Source organism: Athene noctua, chromosome 2 (genome assembly GCF_965140245.1).
Source record: "Athene noctua chromosome 2, bAthNoc1.hap1.1, whole genome shotgun sequence".
In the NCBI taxonomy this organism is placed as follows: domain Eukaryota; kingdom Metazoa; phylum Chordata; class Aves; order Strigiformes; family Strigidae; genus Athene; species Athene noctua.
Genome location: NC_134038.1, coordinates 79,612,042 through 79,636,946, shown reverse-complemented (window position 1 = coordinate 79,636,946; position 24,905 = coordinate 79,612,042). Strand labels below are relative to the sequence as shown.

At 39.5% G+C, this 24,905-nt stretch overlaps 1 protein-coding gene across 1 annotated transcript in view; it reads left to right on the top strand.

The window, feature by feature from the left end:
* The window catches only part of DAP (death associated protein), a 59,067-nt gene extending 43,522 nt beyond the window's left edge, over positions 1–15,545 (top strand). The window contains exons 3-4 of the mRNA XM_074899516.1: positions 8,032–8,074; positions 11,189–15,545. Of these exons, the coding sequence (XP_074755617.1) occupies positions 8,032–8,074; positions 11,189–11,308 (163 nt within the window). The 3' untranslated portion in view covers positions 11,309–15,545. The remainder of the gene's footprint in view (positions 1–8,031; positions 8,075–11,188) is intronic.
* The last annotated feature ends 9,360 nt before the right edge of the window (positions 15,546–24,905 follow it).

Here is a 24,905-nt window from a genome sequence, read left to right as displayed (position 1 = left end):
TCTGAGTCCACAGGAAAGGTGAAATACTTAAATCTTCATTTTGTGATCAGAAGAATGCACGAAAGAGAAATTTACTCTCTGATAGCAATGTCATGTGCAACAAGATAGATACGAGATGGCAGGCATCTTTCTTAAATAATTTTCTGTTAGGGTTAACACATGTGCTAAAAACAAAGATGAATGAGAGGCTGGTGAGATTAATTGGGCCATATGTTGCAATACACTGACAGTGAATGTAAGAACAATGAATGACAATCAGTTGCTATTAAATATAATGGCCAGTGATTTACCACCTCATTAAAAGATCAGGACACCAAATTTGCTTGTATGTGAATAGCAAAACAAATAGTCATTAAAATTTCCTGAATGGTCATTGAGTTCTTCTTTCAAACTTGCATTACTTTTGCCTGCATAGGAAGAGGAACAACTTAACAGAGTGGAAGCTATTTCATGGGATATGTCAGGGCACAGACTAATACATGGGGATGTGAAAATTGTTTTTGAAAAGTAGTGTCTGTAGGTATGTGTGTGCGTATTTGGGAGTGTGTGTGTATATGCATACTGGATTTCATCAAGATCGGGCATCAAGGGGTAGTATTGCTTTTTACTTGTTTTGGTATTTGAAGCAGCACCTGGACTTCTTTGAGGTTGTTCCCTACTTACTGTGCACGATACTCAGAGGTTCAACAGTGCCATCCTGTGGGTGATCTTAAAGGTTTGAAAGCTATGGCAGATAAATAAATGACCTCAACAGGATAAATTATCATAGAATATCAGATACTGTATGTCCCCGTGCAATCAACTAGAATATTTCCCTCTGGTACTCAGACTAATTATTACTTTTCTGTCCAGAAAATTAATAACCTAAATGTATTATAACCAATGGGAAAGTATTTCAGGCAAGCTGATGAGCAGTGTGCTTGTTCATTTTACTCTATTGCTGAGGAATGTATTTTTAATTATCTCTGTGTGTTTTTAATTGTCTTGGAATTTATTTTCGCATACAATGCCAAAATCAAAGGCAACTATATAAATTCAATAAGCACCCCTATAAAGAAGTATCTGGACATCTTTAAAGAGGCATTAGGCTGAAACTAAGATGAGCTAGCTTTCATGTTTCATAACTAGAAAATATGAATTCCCAAGCAACCTTGAAGATTAAGCTGGATGGTTTGAACAACTGGCCAAAATGCTTTAAATTCCAGAAAAAAAAGAGAGCAGAATTAAAGTCTGAAGGTTTGTTGACTAGATATGAAATTCAGCTAAGAATATATGGAGAAATTTCTGTTAATGGAGTGAAAATCATGCCAGGACAAGGTAGAAGCTAGCAAATCCTACTCTAATTAGGGAACAGTCAGGGGATCAATGCAGGTCATACTATTTCATATATGTTTTCAATTTTCCTTGCATAAGCAACTTGTTAATGAAAGTGAATGATATGTTTATTTGGAAATGAGCAAGAAAATAAAGGTCAAGCTGCTCGGTAGAAGGTTTTGCTCATTTTTCAACTCCCTGCTGTTTTGGGGCGCTGGAGGGGTGAGGTGTGTGCTGTCTGCACACTGCCTTTGCCTGGTGGTTCAGGGAGTTGGGCACAGCTCTGGGTTCTGCGTACATGCCTCTTCAGTTCTCAGCCTGTTGCAGGAATTTCTCCTTTGCTTGCCTCAGCTAGAGGCCAACTATGAGTTGCTGCTGGATGGTTTGATTAAAGGAAGGAAACACCCAATTATAAACTACACTGTTACTCTTTGGTAGTTAAAAATTATGACATGGTTTGTGGTTCCTAAGTCTTTGAAAAACATGTCATGCTATTATTTATATATTTCACATGTCTGGTTGCCAGACCCACTTGAACAGCAAAAGATGATTTCCAGTGATAAGACATATCATTAATTTCCACAAGTATGAAAAGAAAAATAAGAGTTATTCCCATTTAGAAGATAGTTTAATGTAGTTTTAATGTATTTAACTTTTTTTACCTGTTTTGACAAAAAGTCTTCTAGCCTAACAAAGGCCTTGCATCTGTGTAATTCTGACCCCTTTAAAGTAGGATAACCTCGTTTAAGTGTTGGCGTAATGGGAATCTTGAGGTTGTGCTTGTACCCCGATTTACAGCATGTAGATGAATTTTGGATGAATCAGATGTTGTAAGAGATTGTTTTCCTGATACATTTAATTGAAGGCAGGGTAATGACATACCAGAGTTTAACCTCTGCACAGGAGAGATTTATTTGTAGTCCTGATCAGTTTAAGGATATGTGCTGGTTTTGGCTAGGATAGAGTTAGTTTTCTTCATAGTAGCTAGTAGGGGGCTGCGTTTTGGTTTTGTGCTGAAAACAGTATTGATAATTCAGGGATGTTTTAGTTACTGCTGAGCAGAGCTTACACAGCGTCAAGGCCTTTTCTGCTTCTCACCCCACCCCACCAGTGAGTAGGCTGGGGGTGCACAAGAAGTTGGGAGGGGACACAGCTGGGACAGCTGACCCCAACTGACCAAAGGGATATCCCATAGCATAGGACGTCATGCTCAGCACATAGAGCTGGGGGAAGAAGGAAGTGGGGGACGTTTGGAGTGATGGCGTTTGTCTTCCCAAGTCACCGTTACACATGACGGAGCCCTGCTGTCCTGGGTCAGCACCTGCCTGCCCATGGGCAGTGGTGAATGAATTCCTTGGTTTGCTTTGCTTCTGTGGCTTTTGCTTTACTTATTAAATTGTCTTTATCTCAACCCATGAGTTTTCTCACTTTTACTCTTCCGATTTTCTCGCCCATCCCAATATGGAGGGGAGTTAGCGAGTGGCTATGTGGGGCTTAGTTGTCAGCTGCAGTTAAACCACAACAGGATAACTTGAGCCCAGTAACTTTTTACATATTTCTGTCCTAACTGATGTGAAGCGGTTTGCGTCATATGAATGTCTAATTCTGGTTTTGAATCTCACTAAATTCTTGATCTTGATGTTGCCTTATTTTCACGAGGTTCTGCATTTAATTCTATGGTATTTTAAAGGTATCTGCTATTATTAGTTTTAAATGTATGCCTTTTACTTTCTTCAAGTGTCTCTACTTATACTATAAAGAAGGTAAATGGGAACAATATTCTCCACTCTTATGTGCACTGTATGCAAATAGTTCTTAGCTCTTTCCTCATATAGAAGTTTCTCCATGCTCTCTCAGCTATTTTTTCCATCTTTATTTCTGCTCTAATTCTTTACTTACGGTGTTCCTGGACTGAATATAGTATTTTAAATGAGGTATACTGTGAGGCACTATTTTTACCATTGCTTTTTCTCATTTTTTATTTGTCTTAGCATGTTGGTTTGGTTTTTTGTTGGGTTTTTTTTATCATCAGTGAACATGGAGCACTAGCCTTCTGCACTGACTGGCCGCAGCAAGACCCATTTCCCATTTCAGGAGCTTTTATATTTCATGTGGAAAGGAATGGTACATATGTATTGTTCTGTTTCCTGGTTTGTCAACTGTAAAAGTAGGCTTTTGTTTTGGATCACACTGTGAGCAATGCTTATAGTCCTTTCTCCAGGCTGGATCTGCCATTCAACCTGCCACTTGAAACTGGCATCAGATTCAGATCCATCCTGCCAGGTAACGGTGCGGGAGGCAATTCAGATGCTGCAAACAGGAGAAGGCTGCAGGCATTCATTCCCCACATGGATGTAGGAACGTGTTGTGCTCTTTCCTACATTTGGGACCACTCTTAAACAGCTTTGAATCTGTGTAATTTATGTATCTGTGTGTGTATATATATGCATAGCCTCTGCATGTGTTTGTGCGCATACCATGGCATATCTAGATATAGTTAATAATTATAAAATTCCCTCTTAACTTAGAAAACTAATTTATTCAGTTTCTCAATTTTAAATGGAGTTGGATAAATGCTCATCTGCCCTATGTATTTCTGTGACTTGTAGGAGATTTCACAGTAATTCCAATGTCACTGTGTCTGTCTTTACAGTATGCCTGTCAGACTTCAGTTCAACCAGTCCCTGCAAGGTGAAGGCATAAGACTTTAGTATTATTAATGCCTCATTTCATCTAGTTAGCAATCTTTTCAAGTATTCCATCTTCTTTGTGATTTACTTGCAGTGTCAGATAAAGATCTTATTTAAGCTAAGTATTATGAAATAATAGAAATCTTTATTTTATTTGAATACAATCAAGGTAAATTAATCCAGTAGAGAGTCTGATGTTAAACAGGTGCAGTTCTTAGTAGCATCGCACATGTAAAATTAGGGTAAGTTCTTTGAACACTCAGATCTTAACAGATGTGTTCTTTTCCTCCATATGTTATAATAAAATAACGTTTTGCTCTGAAAGTATTGACACACACACTAAGCAGTCTTGGCAAACATGCCAGCGTTCTCCCTACACAATATGAGCTGTAGCTATTATTTAATTTTAAATAAATGTGTGCATTAAATAGCTGCAAAGCACATATATGTATAAACAAAATCAGTTTTTGTCAGAAAGTAATATTTTTTTTCTTTCTTGTTTACTGGCGCCTAGACAAAGGAATGCTGCATCTTCAAAACAACATCTGTCAAACTGATTTTCGTCAGATTAAGTATATCCTCAAAGCAGCCATCACAGTTTACAAAATACTGGAAATGTAGGTTGTGCTTTGCATAAAACACCAATAGAATTTAAAGCATTTGAAAGTGTTTTACAAATGTAGCGATGATAGCCTGTGCACATTCTCCATTTTTGTTTCTATTTTCAGTAGGTCCTTGGGAAAGATGATGAGTGATGTTGCAACACTGCACTCCTAGTAGATGTCCCAGAGTGCAGTTAGAAAATTATGGTCCAGGAAGCTAATCTGTGTCCACAAAAACCAATGGTTTGACAGTCTGGCAGTAGAGATTGAATTTATTGTGAAGAAGTTCATCTGTAGAAAGATTTCTCTCATTAAGAATGAAATTAAAGTGTGAATCAGGGACTGATTTTTCAGGCCTTTCTCTGATCCATTGAATTATTCATTAGTATAGATGTGTGATTATATAGTATCTGGCCTGATTCTGGTTCTATAGATCATCAAAGATAAGTGATAATATTAAATTTTTTAAGATCTTTTCTGGAACAATGTAATCTGGTAAAAGTGGGGGGAAAGCCAGTGGCTTTAACGTAGAACATAAATACATACACACTTAACCATTCTCATTTCTGGCCAGTTTTCTGTCTTTTCCCCTACTAAGGAATAAGTAATGTATGAAAATGAGCTTTCTAATAGGCTGATATATCTTCCATAGGAGCAAAGCATTTTGCCTTTGTGATCAGTTAAGTGGAGAGGTGAAGCCTCATTACAGCATATGCCTGCAGCTGAGTGTGGGACCTCGGGTTAGCCAGAAAGGAGTGCTGGGATTTCTGTAAAAGATCGTTGTGAGTGGGGGATAGAGGTGCTTGAGAAGGAAGCCAGGTCAGCGTTCCCATTAGTTCTCCATTTAAAAGCTGGAAATCTAGCAGAGATCACGAAAGTCCAGTCAAAAATCCATGGAGAAGACAAACAAGGGTGAAAGTTAAGGACACATCTGTTCCCACTGCATCTGGGTGTAGATACATTTTTGGAACTCTGATTTCCCATTAGGTTGCTTCCTGTGTGTTGGTGAATTGCCCTATGCTATCCTAAAATGTTCCACATGAACCCTAGGTGAGTTATGGTGATGTGTTTTGGTGCCTACCACACACCTGTGGGATGGTCCTAATTAGTGTCCTGTTCCTAATACCGTGCAACAAAAGACTGTCACAGAACCTAATTGCATACAAACAAGGCTAAATATGTTTTTTTCATGGTAGAGTTCAAGATAAATGCTTTAAATCTGAAGGATATAGTTTTTACCAGGAAAATGGTATTGCTGATTTTTGTTGTCTTTATAAAGATATGTTAGCTACTTCTGTGGTACTACCTGAAATGTATACCTTGGACTGGGATTAGTTTAACTGAATATGAAAATGGTCTTTATAGGATTTTCAGCCTAGTTCCTTAGACAAAGGAACATACAACCAAGTAAAAATAATAAGTATGGAAACGTACCAAATATTCTAACTCTGTTCAGCTCTATTGTGTACCAGGGAACTTGGCACTTGCGAGCTTGGGTCTTTTGAATATTAATAGTGTGACATTTCGAACAGGAGATCAGGGTTTCTGAGAAGGTTTTTGCAATTTGCAGTGAGAAAAGCTGTGTTTGAAACAACCATTATGCAATACATTCCTTCCAGTAGTCATTTTTGGCCAAAACCATGAGGCATGTCACTTGTTGTTAAAGCAAGAAGTATGAAACACAGCGGGTAATACGGCGTGGTGGTGGGCAGACAAGCCATAGCATGTTTAGTGAATATAGGCTCTTTTTGGGAAATGTTGATTTGAATTTCATGCATCATCCAAGCATACTGAACACTGAAAGGTCATGGTAAGAAAAAAATCCATCTGATTTTAATTTCTCACTATCTAATATTGTTACTAATGCAGTGTCAAACAAGTAACTTCCTCTGAGTGTGACTAAAGCCAGATTCCATGTATAGTTGAAGAATAACTTGCCACACATTTTTTTTCCATTTACTGTTCATTTCTTTTATAATATCATGGTGCGAGTTTATAAATGATACCTTAAGCCACCGCAGTACATCTGTGTTTTCTCAGAGTTATTTGAGTTTGTTACTCAGCATCCAGGAAATCTCATGCAGACAGTAATGTACTGATTGGCTCAGTACAATTAGGATAAAATGAAAGTGTGTTGCTATTGATCTTTGCTTGTTATTAGTTTATACTAACAGAAAATTAGATTGAAGGAGTCTAATACAGCTATCAAAATAATCTTTCTCATTGCAGGAAATATCACTGGTACTCTTACATGGTGGTATTTTAGAGCAGAACTTCCTTTCCCCTTTTTCTAATCCTGTCTTTCAAAAAATGTTTAGAAGGGATGATGAGTGTTGTTAAATAACAAGGGTGTTCAGAGACTGTGTAGCAATGCTGTGACTTAAACAGTGCTCAGGCAGTGTTTATTAGACCATTATATCAAGGTCTAATACGGTGCTGCTTGTTACCGTAACTTCATATAACATCATATTAATAAATCTTTACAAGCTGTGTAGTTGTAAAGCGCATCATAAGAATCAGTCTCATTCTGCTAATAAATAATTTGATTTGTGTTTGCTTTATGTTGGTCCAACCTCATCAGCCATAACATCACAGAGTGAGGACCTTTCTCATGGTCCAAGTTAATGAACCACCTGCTCTGAGTCCTCGGTTGTGGACATGCTCAGAGGGAGGCACAGCTTTACTTCTGCGCTCTCCTTCCCTTTGCAGTGCCTCAGGTTACATGGTTTTCTTACAGAAGTATTACCTCTATCGTGGAGACTTTCTGGAGCTCCTGGCCTTGAACCTTCTGCAGATTCCAGGCAGATGTATGTTTACTTGCCCAGGAGACCACTGAAGTGCCCCTCACCAGGGGCGAATTGTTAGATGTGGCTGCAGATATTGCAGATATGATTCTCCTTCTGTATAATAGAGTAGATAAATATATGCTTGAAAATCTGTGATTTAAAGTACTGGGTGTTGTTTTTTTCTGAGACTGAGAATCTTAATCCATTTGATTGACAGATATAAACTTGAATTTTGTTTTATTCTCCATCACAGCAGTAAGTTTAGTCCAGCTACAGTTTTCATTGTTGTAGTACAAATATGCTAAGCCTAAAGTACTGCTGGCAGCTTATATGTAAAATTTGAGGATTAAGAAACCAATGTGCACAAAGACTCTCAGCTTTAAGTAAGGAACAGAGCGCTGTTAGACTAGCCTTTTACTGCTGTCACACTTAGTGTGAAGTAATAGCGACCAAAGCCTACAGGTCTGTTCTTGCCTGTAGTAAGTACGGGTAAGGCAGTAGTCATTTGTAGAGGAAATTTGTCGATTTGAAACATTAATTAATTGCCAAAAATGGCACTTTTTTGGCACTGTATGTGATGTACTTTTTATTTTTACCTTCTAAATAATTTGTACAAATAATCCTTCTTATTTTTTTCAGCCCACCTAAACCAACGGTGTTCATCTCTGGTGTCATTGCTAGGGTAAGATTGTCATTAAATTTTTTTGATTCATAGAAAAATTATTGTAGGCTTTTCAGAATTATCACTGATCAGAGCAAAATTAATCTTTTTCATTCCTCTTTTATGAGAAGAGGCTTTATGTTTTGCATATTTGTGTAAGTCCCTTTGAGCATTCTTTTTGGTTTTGTGTGAAATTGAAATTATTTATTGAAATTACTTCCACTGTTTTACTTTGAATTTTAGCACTTTAAATTTATTGGATTTTTTTTAATCTAAGCTAGATATTACTACATTCATTTCCTTTGAAAGTGGTTGCATGTTAAGTCTGCTGCTATAGCTTGATCTGTGATGAGGAGTGACACTCCTGCCTGTAAGGATACGTGTTTAAAGATACATGTTTCAGCTGCCATATGTGCCTTGAGGTACTTGGGATTCAAGGCATTATTCCCTGGATTTTAACAGCAGGCGGGACCTGGAAATCTATAAGCTAAACCATTAGTATTAACTCACTGTTAATCGTATGATCAGTAATTCATGCGTTGTGTGTTGTGACAGGGTTTTTATCATGGCTTTACATAATGGATAACCTTATTATGATGGCCTTACATCAGTGGGGTATGTAATGTCGATTACTCTAAGACGGTTGTGTCACATCACGTAGGTGGAAAGAGTAAGCTGATGCCATTTTCCCTAGCCTGTAAGGGTAGTAGACAGGCACTGCTGGATTTCCTGGACCTCCATCTGCACCAAGGTGGATAGCTATTTAGGCATCTAGATGCCTAATTACTTCTAACTACTTATTGCGTTAAAGTTTAGTAATTTTGATAGCACTTTAACAGGTGATGTTTTTTCTCTATGAAGAAAAATTTTATCACAGGCGCCCAGTTTAGTAGGCATGCAAAAGATTCAAAACAGAAAAAACCTGTTTTCTTAATTTTGTAACTGATCTCTAGTTAATCAGTTACTTGATAGGGTACTATACTTATGCTCAGTAAGCTGTCAGCTACAGGTTTATTTATTAACCTATGGCAGAGCAAAGTTTTTCTATCATTTTCTGAGACTTTATAGCTCCCAAACATATCAAAATTTCTTATCTATGTAATAAACAAAACCTAGCAATGCTTTTTTGAAACTAGAGTAATTTTTCAATTACGGTTTCAAGTTTCCTGGTATATAATAGTTCTCATCTGTGTCAAGTGGAGGTTTTATATACTGCGACCTGTCCTGTTTAATGTCTTTATCAGACAGAAGGCTCCTCATCAAGTTTGTGGCTGGCATCAAATTGTGAGGAACAGTTACTAAGTTTGAGGGAAGGGCTACTACTTGGAGGGATCTGGACAATCTGGAAGAATGGCAGGCAGCAACTGGTCATGAGCCAGCTGCGTACCAGCAAGAAAGCCAACAGCATCCTGAGCTGTCTTAACAGTAGACGTTAGATCAAAGGAAGGGATTATCCCCCTCTGCTCAGCATGCTTTAGACCACATATGGAATAGTTCATCTGGTTTTGAACATCTCAGTGTATGAAAGGTGTTGATAAACCAGAGTGAGTTTGCTGGAGGGCCACCAAGGTGGTCAGGGGCCTGGAGCACACATCCTGGGAGAAGAAGCTGAGGGAACAGGCCTTGTTTAGCACGGAGAAGAGGTGGTTTCAGAGGACCTAACAGCAACCTTCCCACATCTACAAGGAAGTTATAGAGAAGATGGAGTCAGGCTGTTTGGAGTGGTGCATGGCAGGCAGATGAGACAACAGACATAAATTGAAATGGAAGGGCCTGACTAGACATAAATATTAAAACTTTTTAACTGTCAGAACATTCAGGCAGTGCAGAACGTTGCCTGAAGTGGCTATTCAGTCTCTGTCCTTAGAGGTTTTCAAGACCAGACTGGATTAAAACCTTGAGTAAGTTGGTCTGATCTTACAGCTGGCTCTGCTTTGAGCAGGAGGTTGGGCTAGAGACATCCTGAGGTCTCTTCCAACCTGAATTCTACAGTACTTTGATTCTAAGATAGACATTCCCTGCTACCATTTACAGACTGACTCGGTCATCTGCTCAACCATTACAGTACTCTCAAGTCATAGAAGAGCTGCATTCACATCACCCATTTGAGACAACAAGGTCTGAGTGGTCAGAGTGTTATGGAAAAGGCAAACAGCAGCATCAGTGGGAAAGAAGGCAGAAAATAAAATGTCTGAGAAGAGATCTTTGGAAATTGGAAGTAACTTGGAATAGAGAAAAAAGTGAAAAATGTAAAAAGTTAACCTAGTGATCAATATAAAAAGTTATGTCAGAACAGAAAGGAAGAATCTGGAGTAGATTGAAATGGGGTCAGGGTGAAACAGGCCATCTGAGACATCAGCTTTGTACAAAATACGTCTGTGTGAGGTTGTAACCCTGTAACCCGGTGGAATGCAGAGCGTTTCTGGCTTATGATGTATTTGTTCCCATTTATAAAGAGGGAAGTTGTGGTGCTGCTGTTCTCCTGTTACTGAGCACTGGTCGTAGTTGTTTCCCATTGCTGTTTGGAAACCTCATGGGTCTGACCATAGAAATGACAGTTTTAAGTAGGTGGCATAAGGCTTACACCTGAACTGAGCCTGCCCAACAGCAGCATGTGAGAACACTAGCAGACCTGGTTAAAAGAGCATGTTGAACTTAAAAGCCAGCCACCTCTAAGATGTCACTCAAAAGCAGGTTTATATCCTGCCTTTCTTACTACAGAACTGGCATTTCTACAGTAGGTTTTCTTGTGCAGGTAGTTTTTCACACTGCCTTACCTTATTTGTAAAAGAGTCTTTTTCTGGTTGCTTTGTGAAAATGTAAACAGGTCAAGGGGATCTGACCATACAGGGCCAGTGAAAATGACTTAGTACAAGGAGCTGTTAAGTACTGAAGACAGGAATGTTGGATTTTTTTTCCTTAGGTCACTTTAAGATACTGTGTTCTTGGATGATGTGTAGAATTGGAAGAAGTGAAACTTAGAATGTCAAGATAGGATGTGTACAGGGGGATTCCAGAGTAACATGCAACACTGTTTTCCATCTGCTTTTCACATGTTTAAAACTTATATCCACTTGAACTGGAAGGTACACTTTTAACATTTCTTAAATTTTTCCTGGTGTGTTCTCTGAACAGGGTGATAAGGACTTCCCTCCAGCTGCGGCTCAGGTGGCTCATCAGAAACCACATCCTTCTGTGGAAAAGCTTCCTCACCCACAACATGTCAAACAGCACATCCACCAGCCTCGCAAGTGAGCTCTCTATCAAAATCTCAGCCAAACTGCCATCAGTGAATAAGTTTTTGAAAGAAGATGAAAACCCTTTAGGACTCACACTGTCAAATCAGTAAAATTGACCTCTAAAATATGCTGTTTCTTTTACTTTAATTCCCAAGGGTGAATAAGAATGAAGACATTGTTCAGTTATCCCAGATGGAAAATTCTCTATTAAGTATCTGCTGATCAGGGATGGGTTTTTTATAAAATTTTCTTACTGCCAAGATAAAACTTTGGTATGATAAAATGATTAATGAGCTTAAAACTTGTATTTTTAGTTGTGGCATTGCAATAGCAGATAGTTAATGTAGTTTTTATGCTAAGCCTGTAAGGAAGAATAACCCTTTTGAACTGGTACCTTTACTATCTGGAGGGAGTTTGGTGTGTGTGTGTTGATAGAAGTCAGTGGTTGTCTTGATTACGTAGAACCCTTGCAGTCTTTAGTATCCTGCGGTGTTACACCGCAGTGACTGTGCTCTCTGAATTCCACTAGTGAGATGCTAAAAGGGCCAAAAACCAGTCTCAAGTGGGCAGAAATCCAGCTGAATATTCTTTACACCCCTTTGAACTCGCCCAGTCTTGCTGAGGTTCTTCCCTTTGGAGGTCTGTGGGTATGGAGAGGGGAGAGAAATGAGAAGTACAATAACATTGCTGCTGTAGGCAACTGATTTGTGGTCTTGCGGGTCTCTCTGGGGGCTCTATTTTTATGAGGTGATGATTCCTCAATTCCAATAACAAGCTGAAGGAGCTCGGGACCCTCCAGAATTCAAGTTAAAATAAACTGGCAAAAAATATGTTTTCTTCTTTAACTTACAGTTTGAGATACCAATTGAAATTAGTAGATACCATTAGTAAATGTGCTTAACTTTATGACCTAGTCTCTGTTGCGCATCATATTTTTCCTAGTCTTCTTATTGTGAATAAGGACAGCAGCAATATAAGGGAATATAAAAGTTACTTTTCAGATAGAGCAATTGGCCATATATACATTTTTTGATTGCACAGTTCAAAATCACTTAGCTCTATCATCTTCCTTCTGCAACTCATTGCTGTAAAACCCAGGAAAATAATTTTTTAAACATTCCACCTACACATTTAAAGTGTACTTCTGTTTTTAACTGGCTATAAATATAGTACAGCCTTTAGTACCCTCTAGGTTTATAAAACTTTTACTAACGTCAAAAAAGCGGGTACTGGACCTAGTGCTGCAAACATTCACCTGGCAAACCAGTGAAAGTTTGGCATTGCTTGGAGCTTTACTACTTCATTTTATGTTTAAAATCAAATGTCTAGAAAGCCAGTGGGGAGAGTTTTTAAAAGACTATTTTTTAAAATTTTTGTAGATTAAATAGTTATTCCCTGAGTAGCTGGTTTAAAACAACAAAAAATCATGTGAAATGTGGCCCATTTCACAAGTGGAATAACTCACTTCATGTGGGTGAGAGGGACCTGGCATTTCCATCTCTTCATGGGCTTGAAATGGAAATGATGCAAAGGATGTGCATGGATATATTTATTCTACAACTGAGGAAGGGTGTACAATCTGTATATGCAGTCTTTATTTTCAGTTGAATTAGATAACCGTACTTGCCTTAAGGAACAAGCGTTGTTTATAAGAATTATTCTGTATTAGAATATGCATAATTTTAAAAATACGCTTTCTGTTTCTGACATTGGTACGTCTGAGGCCTTGTTTGTAGCCGCTCATGAGTGTACAAGTGATTCACACTGTAACTCATTCATAAGGGTAGCATTGTGGAGCCTTGTGGAATATCTGCATGAGGTAATGTGCTGGCAGGAACATTTGCAGATTCAGGACAGAAAGCGGTGGCATCTGGTTGATGGTGCAGCCAGCAGCTGTCAGTGTGCTGCGTCAGCAATGAAGGAGATCATCACAGTCACTTGGTACTGGTAGCTGCTGGCTTGAGAGTGAGCTGGGTGGGATTCCATCTGAAGTAGTGTCTAAACTCCAGCTGTAGTCAATGGTGATGTAGTCAAGATAGTCAACAGAGTTTAGGTATGGCATTTTTGACCAAATGTGGGATTTGTGTCTTTCAAGATGACTTGCATCACCCTCAACTCCACTGACAGCAGTGGAAAACTAAACGTACCTCAGTATAGAAGCACACAGTTAAGTGGGGCTGGGTACCTCTGGTCTGTGTCCAGTAGTAGCTGGTAGAAGTGTTTCTGCGAGCAATACCACATCTCCATTCAATACTAAAAGTTAGGAACATAGATGCTTTTGAATTATGAACTACTGTTCCTGGTTGTGAATGCAATATATACAACATACATAGACAATACCTGAATTTTGTCTTTGATTACTTAGACGGATATATAAGTTTGTACAACAGAGTATGACTCTCAAGGTAGCTTTAGTGGCTTTTAGAGTGCAGGAATTCCAATATGGTTAGAAAACGTCTCTGTATTGAAAGCGTATTATATATATTGTTAGGAGGTATCCATGTTTATACATAGGTGTCCTTACCAAAGCATTACCTTGCCTAAAATAATCATAACTGGTGACCTGGATTGCCTACTGATGGTTAATGATACTTTTAAAATATGTTACAATAACATACAAACATAGGAAATGTTCAAATGTTACCTCAAAATGATTGCAAAAGAAATTTTCTGTAATTGTCAGTGTGGCAATAACGCAACAATAAAGCATGGAGTTGTATATGTGGGCTCTTTTTTTCTGTAAATACAGTGTAAATCAGCAGGGTGCGGTTTTGTGGGGTTTATGGGATTTTATTACAGAATGCTGTATGACTAATCAACATTTTATAGACAGTGACATTTATTAGGAAGTTTTACGACACAGTGGATGAGCTGTTTTGGATAGTCCAGTCTCATTTAAAATAAAAACTAGATGCTACCAGATAGAATGGGAGTTGTTTTCCACTATGAAATTGGAGATCTTAACTTGATTTTTACGCAACTATAGAATCTAAGCCTGGTGATAAATCAGTATGGTAAAAGAAGTGAAATTAAAACATTTTCCATTGTTTTCCAAGTTCTAATCTTCTTTCAGAAAAAGAAAGTTTTGTTACGAGGAGAGGTGGCAAGCTTCTCATAAAACTGCAGTTAACATTACATAGTGCATGCCATAACACAAGTGGTTCACTGGAGTTTGGAGAAATGGCCACAGCGTTTCTGGAAGCTTTCTGATGCATTGGGCATCCTATATTTAGTATATGTGTGGTCTGTATATAGTATAGCAAATATATGTGATACAGTGCAGATAATGCCAGATTTACAGCCCTGGGACTATTGCAATGTTAGGTCCTTAGACTCTGCACTCACATAATGATGGACTACTTTATTCAAAAAATGTCGTCTTCCTTTAAATTTGGGGAAAATATATGTGCATGCTGTCTGGCATGCTGTTGATTGAGTTGTCCATAATTATTCCAAGTTCCATGGCCCTGCTGTCAGCAGTACTGCAAATGTTATTAGTAATTAGAAATTATTTACTGCTAGTTTCAACAGTATGGTTTACCCTTGTATCATTGGATGTCTTGAACATAAGTCTTGTACTTTTATCTGTAGTAATATCATCGTCACATGCTCCTGGCTGTTCAATGAAAATACAGCAATCTATTTCATACAGAGGTGAAGTGGATGGATTAGACATACGGTTTTGTCCTTTTGGAATAACTTTATTCTGAATACTCATCATCTTCATGGAGGAGAGAGGTATGGGTTTTGTAAACCACTTATCATGTCCCCTTCAGATTTGGGTATATCGAGTTTAAAATGAGATTTAAGTCTAGGCAGATGCTGTTAGCTATAGGATTAAGATATGTTAATTGCATTTTAGAAAATGTGGGGATGTCAGTAAGGGTATAGTTACTTTTACAGTAGGAAGAGATGTTGGTGGTCATATGCTGCAATGATGTAAAGAACTAAGAAGGCAAATCTCTGTTTTAGTTGAATTTTTTTGCACCCAAACCTTTTTATTCACAAGATAAAGACACTTAAATATAACTGGTTACAGCTAACATTATCTGCTCTGTCAGTAAAAGAGGAATGCAGATCATAGTGACTGGACAAGTCTCAAAGAGAAGAAATTTGATTCAAGTCTGCAGCAGTAAATCTTCATCATATTTCTTCAACAGATGAGTAAAATAAATCTTCATTGTAGCTGAAGCCTTTAGTAAGTGCTGTGCATAATTGTATTATGTAAAATTATTAAAGGTAATTTCTAAGTATCCTATTTGCTTTCCTAAAGAATTCTTTTTCCCCCTCAAAATTTCTCTATCACACCCCTGGCAAGCACACTTTTTTCTTAGGAAGGTTTGTTATTTTGTTGCTGTGTTCCTGGGTCTCCTTCAAGAAACTGTATTTATTGGTTTTCCTCATCCCCCATCAGAGAAGAGACTGCATTTAGTGTATACTATTTTTTCAGTCTTTTTCATAAAATGGTATCATTAGTATTTAGATAAGAAGCCTGAGAGGAGAGGTGGAATGGGTTGTATTTTACAAAGCTCTCCATGAACAAAGAAGTCAGTTCTGTTGCACAAACTGTTTCCCTTCCCTTCAGGATGCTGACCAGAGCTGAGAAAAAGAATAGAATACCTTTTCTGATAATGTAATTTATTACTGCTTGGAGCTGATGGGCATGCATGGATGCTGATGATTTTTTTTACAAAGCACACTCCCAGTGCTGCCAGGGACAAGACTGAAACACATATACTAAAGCCATCGCGGGCATAGATCTTGCAAGTGACCTTGTAAGAAGCCCTGTAATATAATCTCTGCTGCCCGGCTTGCATTGGAGATATTTTTAGAAAATTCGAGTGGCTGGTGTTCTGTAGGTCACTTGCGGCTTTATAAAAAGAAAAGCATTTGTAATCCACAGTGATTTTAAGGATTATAAAAATTGTTTAGCTGTTAACGAGCTGTGAGCTCTCTGTAGCCGACAGTAAGGACACGTGTATTACCTTTGGTATATTCGCACACTGTTGTGATAAAGCTGGTTCAGCAAAACGGTTTTTATCCTTCTTGGCTGACAAACAAGTGGCAGGTTATGAAGGTATGCAGAATAACTTCTTATAACCTGTTTTTGGTAGGTTGTCTCGGGTATCAATGGGTGTCTAATGCCATGTTAAGAAGGCTAATAGCATCCCTTTCTTACATACAGAGAGGCAAGTGCACTGGAGAGCACAGCAACTAACCTGGCTTCCATCTTAAACCAGAAGTGTCTCTTGAAACACAGAACAGCAGGTTTAGTTAAAATAAAATCAAAAGGTAGCTACTAATGTCTGCATGCTGACAGTGGCTGAAATAGTATCTTGTCGTGTTTCAGACATGACTGAAACCACTAATAACAACGTTCAGTGCCTTTCTGAGTAAAATCCACCAGTGTGCCAGTGTTTGAGTCTGAAGGAAGAATGGTGACAGTTTTCTCCTTGTTTTACACCTACTTTTGAACTTACTGTATTTATCTGAAAACTTTGCTTGGTATTTTTTAAAAAAGCGTTACTTCTAAAGTCGGGTACACCTAATCTTAGGCTTCATTTTTCAAATGATGTATCACTCTGCAGTGAGGATTAACCTTCCATTTGTTTGAGTTCTGCTGACTTCATGGTTCATTTCTTTAACAAGTTGTTCTAATCCGTGATTGTTTCTGTGAATTCAGAGCAGATTTTCCCAAATGGAAGCCATGCACAGGAGATTCCTGCTGAGATTCCTCATGCTGTTCGGGGTCCAGGAGTAGAGGGAGAGCCCCCAGGAGTGAGGGAGGGAGGTGAGCCTTCAGCTGCCAGAGACGGCCCAGAAGGTAGCAGGGACAGTAGTCCTGATCCAGCAGAACAGAACAGATGTGGACCTGGTCTTTTTCACCTCCCTCTGTTGTCCTGGCATCTGTTATCAAAGTATGAGAGAAGCAGGGGCTGAGTGGAGCTCTGGTTCTCAGCTCCAAGCCACTGTTCCAACAGGTCTGTCCCCGGTGGCAGGGTGGGTCAGCTGGGTTTGTAACAAGGTGGGGGGGAACTTTGAGGAAGCTAAAGGTCTTGTAGCTTTGCCTCTTGAAGACCGCCCAACTGGGGCACATGCTGGTGGAATGTTGCACATTTCGTTTTATTTTTTGATGTATTTAAATCTGCATTGAACAGAAGCTGTGACTAAAGCAGTAAACCCTCAAGTATTAAAACTAGAATAGTAAGTGGATCTGCACAGAAGTGGATTCAGTTGCGCTCTGTAAAACTGTTGTTAGAAGATGATGAGAGAAAAGAAACTGAGCTATCATCTTATTTCAGAACTGGATACTGACTGTTTCTTATGTTGCTCAGTGACCTCAATTTCCACTGCCTAATTATATACCGAAAGTACAATTCATTGATTTGCAAATCTACGTGTCCTTGAATCTTTTTGCATGGGAGAGACCTTTGGATGAGGAAAATCTGCAAATGCAAACATATTTTAACAAACTTCTGGTTCTTTTAACCTACAAGGTTTAGCATAAAGAAATATATATTATCTCTCTGCTGCAAAAGCCAGCACTAGGTGTATGCACGTGTAGCATGTGGAACAGAGACATACTCTAGTTGAACTGAGACCTAATTTATATTCTAATGTGTGTGAGAGAAAGAACAGTCAATTTTAGAAACTAAGATGCAATATTTTGTTTATCCCAGAGGCCTTAAGCAACATGAGATCACATTCCTTGGAACATACAGTTTGGGGGAACACCTTTAACATCCTTTTTATAGGTAGTTTTTCACTGTGTTAAATCTGAGTTGCTAATAAAAACCCCCAAACATTAGAAGATGATTCCTTATCTAATTCCTACTCTCTGGATAAAAGATAATGAATAGCAAATGCAAGAATTCTCTTTTAGGGCCTGATTTATCACCCAGAACAGAATAAACATTAGCCTGCTGCTAACGTGACAATTGTGACAGCTGGAGGGGTCTGGAATGAAAGGCTGAAGCCTTAATAAGCTCAGTTTAAAGGCTTATTTATGAGGATGTTCATTAAACACACAGCCTCGCTTTCCACCGTGCCAAATAGCTCCTACAATGTACACAATAGAAACCTATACTTCATAGTACGAGAGCTCTACTTTGCATGCTAATAGCTGGTTCACCATTAGCCAATTGTTGCTAAGATAAATATTTATAGAAAGTACATAGCGTGATCTGACTATTTATCATGATTCATAATATTCCTCTCTCCTAGGTTCATATGTTCAGTATGTTTACGGACACCGTTTTTTTTCCCTGTCTGTCATGTTATGCAGGGTGTGTCACTCTGATGGTTGGTCCCTTGCAACAGGTATGACTTTGTTCAGTGGAAGCAAGTTAAAAGGCAGAATGTATGCATTAAAAGGTATAGAAAATGTTGCTAATGGTATCTAAGCAGATCTCTCCTGGGAGATTTGGGATTCCTACAGACGTAGGTTCCTTCAAGGCAGGTTATTTTCCCATCCCATGCAGGCCACCAATCTTTCAGAGAGGATTTCTATTTTGTGTTTAGAGTCCTGTTACCTTTAGTGATACTCTCCAAGGAATTAAGGTAACTTCAGATTTATTTTGCAGGGCTGGAGTGTCAAACTAGATATTTCACATGAGGTTGGGACGTCCAGATGTCTCCTTGAACACTGTAAGGAATATCAACCTGAAAACTGGTGGAGGAGAAGACTTGTGGGCAGATCTGTTGCTTTATGTCAGTTTTGCTTGTTGAGCTCTGCAGAGGAATGTCAGTTAGAAGACTGTGTCCCACCTTCAGTTCTGTGGCTTGGTCACTGCTAAGCCACTTTTAAACATTGGTTCGTGGGCTTTTTGTTGGTTCCCAAATGTCTTGTATGTCATGGCTTCAAGGAGTAAAATAAAATTTGTCATGCAAAATACGACCCCAGCCTGTCATTGTGTAGGCCTCATGATTTCAAAAATAGGGGGCTGGAATTCAACAGAGCTTCTTGGAAGATGGAGCACCTGTCTCTGCAGTGCTCCTTGCTGGAATAACAAGTTTAGAAGATGGTAAGAGTGAAAACCGGAGTTATTCTGAAAACAGTTGAAAAAAATGCTTTAGAGTAAATTAGCTTACTAGACAGGAAGGGAAAAAAAAAAAATCACTATTGTAACACATGTATGTGTACATTTTTACATATACATGTTGTATAATTCAGTATTGCCTGATTTTAATAACTAGGGGAAAATAACCTAATTTTGCAATTCCTAGTAAGTGTCAACAGAAACAAACATAAACTTTACCACAGTCATTCTTTGAAGGATGATATAAACCCCATATTAATTTACAAAACCAGTCCCAGGATTACTGCTCTGCAGTTTCTCCTTTACTTATGTGATCCTTTGCCTATAATCAAACAAGACTGGAAAGCAATTGGCAAAGTATCTGCTCAGCCTGGAGATACTATTGAAATGCTTTTAATAGTCAGAACCAAGCAGGAACTTCACTCTTGATTTATTGTCCTTTATTTTCTGAAAATACAAATATTTCTGTGGTTCTTTGTAAGGAGCTGAGATTGTAGCGTGAAAAGATTAAAGCACAGCACTTTGGGAAGAAGAAATGTACCAATTACCCTGAGAAGCAATTCTAAATAGCATTAGTGGCTTAGCACTACTACTCTGAAAGGTGTCTAAATAAAGTTGGCACCTTTGTGTTCATTAATGGGCCACTGCATTTTGATAGCTTATGATATGTACTCAAGGTGAAATGCTAGAGCTGATGTAAATGGAGAATATTACTTTGATAGCATTATAGTTCTAATGGGTAATATAAGCTACAAGCAATGAATATGAGCCCTGGTGTATTTTCAGCCATATTTGCTGGCATTAGTAACAATACAGCTGAAGACTTTTTCCTTTCCATCAGCTGTGCAGCAAAAGCTCTTCAAGTGTAAAAGGAGAGGTGAACTTGTTTTTTCTCTGCAAACTTAACAGAAATGCATTTTAAGAACAAATGGAGCTGGAGTTGGCTGGGGCATCCCTTTAATGTGATCACTGCACATTTGGGTGAGACTTTCTGTGTCTTCACAGCCTTTCCCATCAGCGACAAGAAGGGAGAAAATAAAAAGAGACAGAAAGATTCTGAAAAAACATCAACTATGGGGTAGAAGGAGGGCCTTAACTTGTAAGCAAAACCTGTTGGACCTGGAGTCATTCAGAGGCTGTCCCATCTGCTGGCAACTCACTTCCCAGTGCTGTCACTCTCAAGGACAGGCTGTCGTGCCATGCCATGGCCTGGCTCCTGCATGTGCCTTGAAAGTCACAGATTAATTTTGGTATAGCAACTGGTACTGGTTTTGGTGGGCTGCTTAGAGGTGAGAGCTTGTCCAGGTGTGGGGAGGTGTCTAAAAGCAGTGGCTGGGAGAGCATCCAGGGGAGAGGCCTCAAGCTGAACATGCATCTTTTTATGCTCTAAAACAGCCACTGAATGCTGTGAGCCAAATAGGCGTTTTGTGTAGATTCACTGAGGGATGGTTTGACGTATGAACAGAATTTGAGGAAGATACTAACGAAAGATCATGGTAACAGCTGAGTTGATCTAACCATTATATTTTTGAGAGGGAAATGCTACAGCCTTCTTGGAAATGCACCCTGGAAATATTGAAGTTGGGGCTGGAAGGAGCAGAAAATAAGACCTCTTAAGGAAGGTGCAATTAGAAAAGAAGTGAATGCAGCTCACATAATTATATAGGACTACTTTAAGGCACTTGGAGTAAGCAAAACATGAGCATATATTTTGCGGATGCAACAACTGTGACAGGGAAAAATATACACGTGAGTGCCTAGCAGCTTTCGCTTGCCTGGCCCCATCATTTCTCTAAGCACAGATCCCATCTTCTTCACCCTTCTGTTCAGCTCTTGCAGAAGAAGTCACTGCACCATCCTTCACAGTTTTCTGGTGACTGCTGTCTCAAACTCCTCTGTCCCTCTTCTCTGAAACTTATCACCACTGGAGAGCTGCACTCCTGGCGGGAGCTAGGCATGCTCCTGGCTGTGCATCACCGCTGCCAACATCCCAGGTAAGAGTCTCGCAGCAAGGGGAGACACAGTAACACCAAAAAGGTGCCTCTGGCTTACTTGGAAATTTCCCCTCAATGGAAAGGTTTTTCGAGGCTGCCTCTGAGCACCAACAAAGCCTAAAAGAGGTTGTGAAGTATCAGTGGTTTTGAGTGTTCTCAACAGCCTTTCGTATTAGAGGTGCATCTCCCTGTGTTCTGTCTCAGTCAGTTATATGGGTGATGAGTGGACAGCCTTTGTCCTTAGCCAGACACCAGCATGGAAAACCAGAAATATCTGTACCCTTAATTGGGGGGGTGTGTGTGTGTGCTTTGAGTTTTACACCCAAATGTTACTGATGTAGGAGTTTGGAGGGCCACTGCCAGGGACACTTCTCAGGACACTGCCTTGTGTGGTCTTCAGGGCTTAGGCAGCTCAGAGAGCCCCAGCACGTGGGGTGTGTCTGGTGACCAGCAACATCCAGCCATCAGGTGCCATTCTTTAGGAGAGTCTGTGAAGGCTTGTTGCTGGTGAGCAGCTGACAGGAGACTGGGGAACAAGACTGTTTAGTTCTGGACCACGGGATATGTTTTTGAGTTTGCACCAGACATAAAATACGTGGGTTACACATCACATGTGAGTGCATCTGCTGGTGATGCTTATGAATAACCTAATAAAATCACACATTCAGTCCCTCAATAAGCAGTGTTTACAGCAATGCCTAGAGCACAGTGTTTAGAATATGGACTCAGATTTTAAGGGATCTGGATTTCTAGCCCATTTCAGTGTAAGCTTTTGTTATCTTTCATGGAAACTGATTGCTTACCAGTAAAATGCATGCAGTTACTGTTACAATTTAATAGGGTTTGCCTATGAAAACAGATGTGAAAAAGCCTTTAAATAGCTACATGCCCTGCCAGCATTCCAGCATTCACTGCCTAAGCCAGTATATATTTTCTCAAAGGAGAGATGCTGATATAATTGAAATCAGCAGAAACACTTTGCAAAGAATCCTAGGAAAGGTTCAAGTGGCTCCCTAAGTATTTCACAGGTGTAGACCTTGCTGCAGAGGTCTGGTGCAGCACAGTGCTTGAGAATTCACACTCCTGCTATTCCAACCACTATGATTTTCTTGATGCTGTCTTGAAAATGTGAGCAGTGTAACCAGTGCAGTGATATATGGGTTTGCAGGCTGCCTGAAACTATCGCTAAGAAAAAAATATTCTTCATGCACCTTAATGGAAGATTGCTGGCTCCAACACTCAAAGTTGGTGATTGGAAGCATCGTTAAAACTGAAGCTGAAAGCAGGGTAAAACATATTTAAGTTCATGTCACAATAAGATGTCTGACTACTGTACTGACCATAGTATTGTTTTTTATGTTTACTTCAAAAGCTTTATATAAATCAGATGAGAAATTGATGCATTTCCTCCAGCCTGTGACAGAGTTTGGGCTCAGCTGGCGATGGTGTCCCCAGTGCCTAGTTCACCATCACCTACTTCATGCTCACTCATGGCTCTCTCTCAGTGCCTTGGAATTTTTTGCAATCCTATCCAAACATCACCTGCCTCAGCTACATTTCTGGACAAGTTAAAAGGAACTGAGACAAGCTGATGCTTGAATACTGCACAGCCTGTTTAAAAAGCAATCGTGCCCAGACTAGAAGTAGTGAAATCTCTGCTATTCTCCTAAAGCATTTTCCAGTGCATGCTCAGAACATCTCACACTCATTTCATAAGCTTTATTATCACATGGTTGGGCTGGGTTTGATAACTGTGACATGATTGGCATGCCTGTTCTGGCATGGAGGAGAGACCTTCAGGCCACAAGTGCAGGAAATGCTGCTCTCTTCTGCTCTTCCCTGGGCCTAGAAATACAAAGGCTATTTTGGGTGGGTGCAAAGCCATAATTGTATGAGAAGATTCATGTCCATACGTTAATGTGATTTTTAAATTACTCTGGTGGGGGATTAGAATTAAGCTTTGTTTGACTTGCTGCTGCTGCTGGGTTTCTGCCACTGCCTCTTCCTCCTCTCTTTTGCCCCGGGTTCATTTAAATTCCTTCTAAGTGTCATTCCCTGATGTTTCTTCTCAGCTGGCACAAGGCTTTCAGAAGAGCTCAGCTAATGGGAAATGGCAACACAGGGATTTAAACTGCATGGATCTGGCTTTCTCTTTCATAACTTCATAAATCTGTCAAATAGCCCACTGGAATCTCCAAAAGCTGGAACTCTTCAGAGAAGTAGAGTGTGGTGGTGGTATATTATGCAGAACTTTTTTTGTCTTGCATTTCCAGGCAAAGCTTTTTGCTATACAGCAAATACTCACCTAAGTAAAGCATTTTGTGGGAAAAACAGGCTCAAAGACACTATTAGCTTCCTGTTACTCCAAGGGAAGGATTTTTTTTTTTCATGGGTTTTGAAGAATGATACCTTTAATGGTGTGTATCTATACTGTGGGAATGCATGAGCACTCTTGTACTTCTTTGTCTTCAGGAGCTGTATGGGTTCAGTCACGAGCAGCCGATGATCTGTGTTCTGGATGTGCCCAGCCTCACCATCATTTGACATCTGCACACTACCATTGGGATGGCCCCAGGCTCCACTCTGGCCCCTACCATCCAAACTACCTCTACCATCTGTAAAGAACTTCACATGGTTTTTCAAAGCCAATAGATGGCATGTGCTCCGTTTATTTGATTGGCATAGTTTTCATTATGTGATTTTGTTTCTGTAGGTTTTCCCACCCATCCTTTTCCCTCATTACCTGATAACCAAGAGCTGATGAGATAACTTCGGATTTGGGAAAATATTTAATTGATGGGGAAACTGAGGTGCAGAGGAGACAAGCAAGTCTGGCTGGAACAAGCCCTGTGCTCAATCCAGCATGTGCCAACACAGGAACAGCTGCAGCTTTGATGCTTCTTGAAATACACGGATGGTGATGTTGGCTTTAATCTGTTTTCACTTCCTCCGTGTTTTCTTCAGACATATCTCCCCCTGTGGTGGTAGTTTCCTTTCTCTCATCCAACCTCACATTCTCTTTACTTTGGTCATATCCTAGCTGATTGGTGTACAACACTCAGCTCTTCACAACAGCCTAATTTTGTTGATTTTTAAATTTAACTAAGTCTTACCCTCAGAAAATCCAATTCAATCCTCTAAAAAATGAAGGGTGACCAAAAGAGCACACATCCTGTGCTCTGAGATGATGAGATTAGGAGGGAAAGAGCCAGAGCTTGCCTACCATGTTTGTAGTTTTTTGCCTGTCATTTTTATAGATTTTATGTGGTTTTTTCTTTCTTGTACAGGTAGACACATCCTGAAGCTGATAATGTTTTTAGTGACTAAAAATAGCTATAGTTATGGATGTGCTCTACACCCAGCAATCGGAGAGCATACCTGGAGATAAAGAAGGAATAGAGGTCTCCAAGCAAGCCCCAAGCTTAGTGTCTAGGATGTGGTCTGTTTGTCTGCAGAACACGGTTAAATCCCATGACTGGCTCCTGTACAAGCTGTGTTTTATATGAGGCGGCCTTGGGAAGACCTGCAGATAGGGAATTAACTATAATCCAGCCTGGATGTCATGAAAGCGTGGATTAAT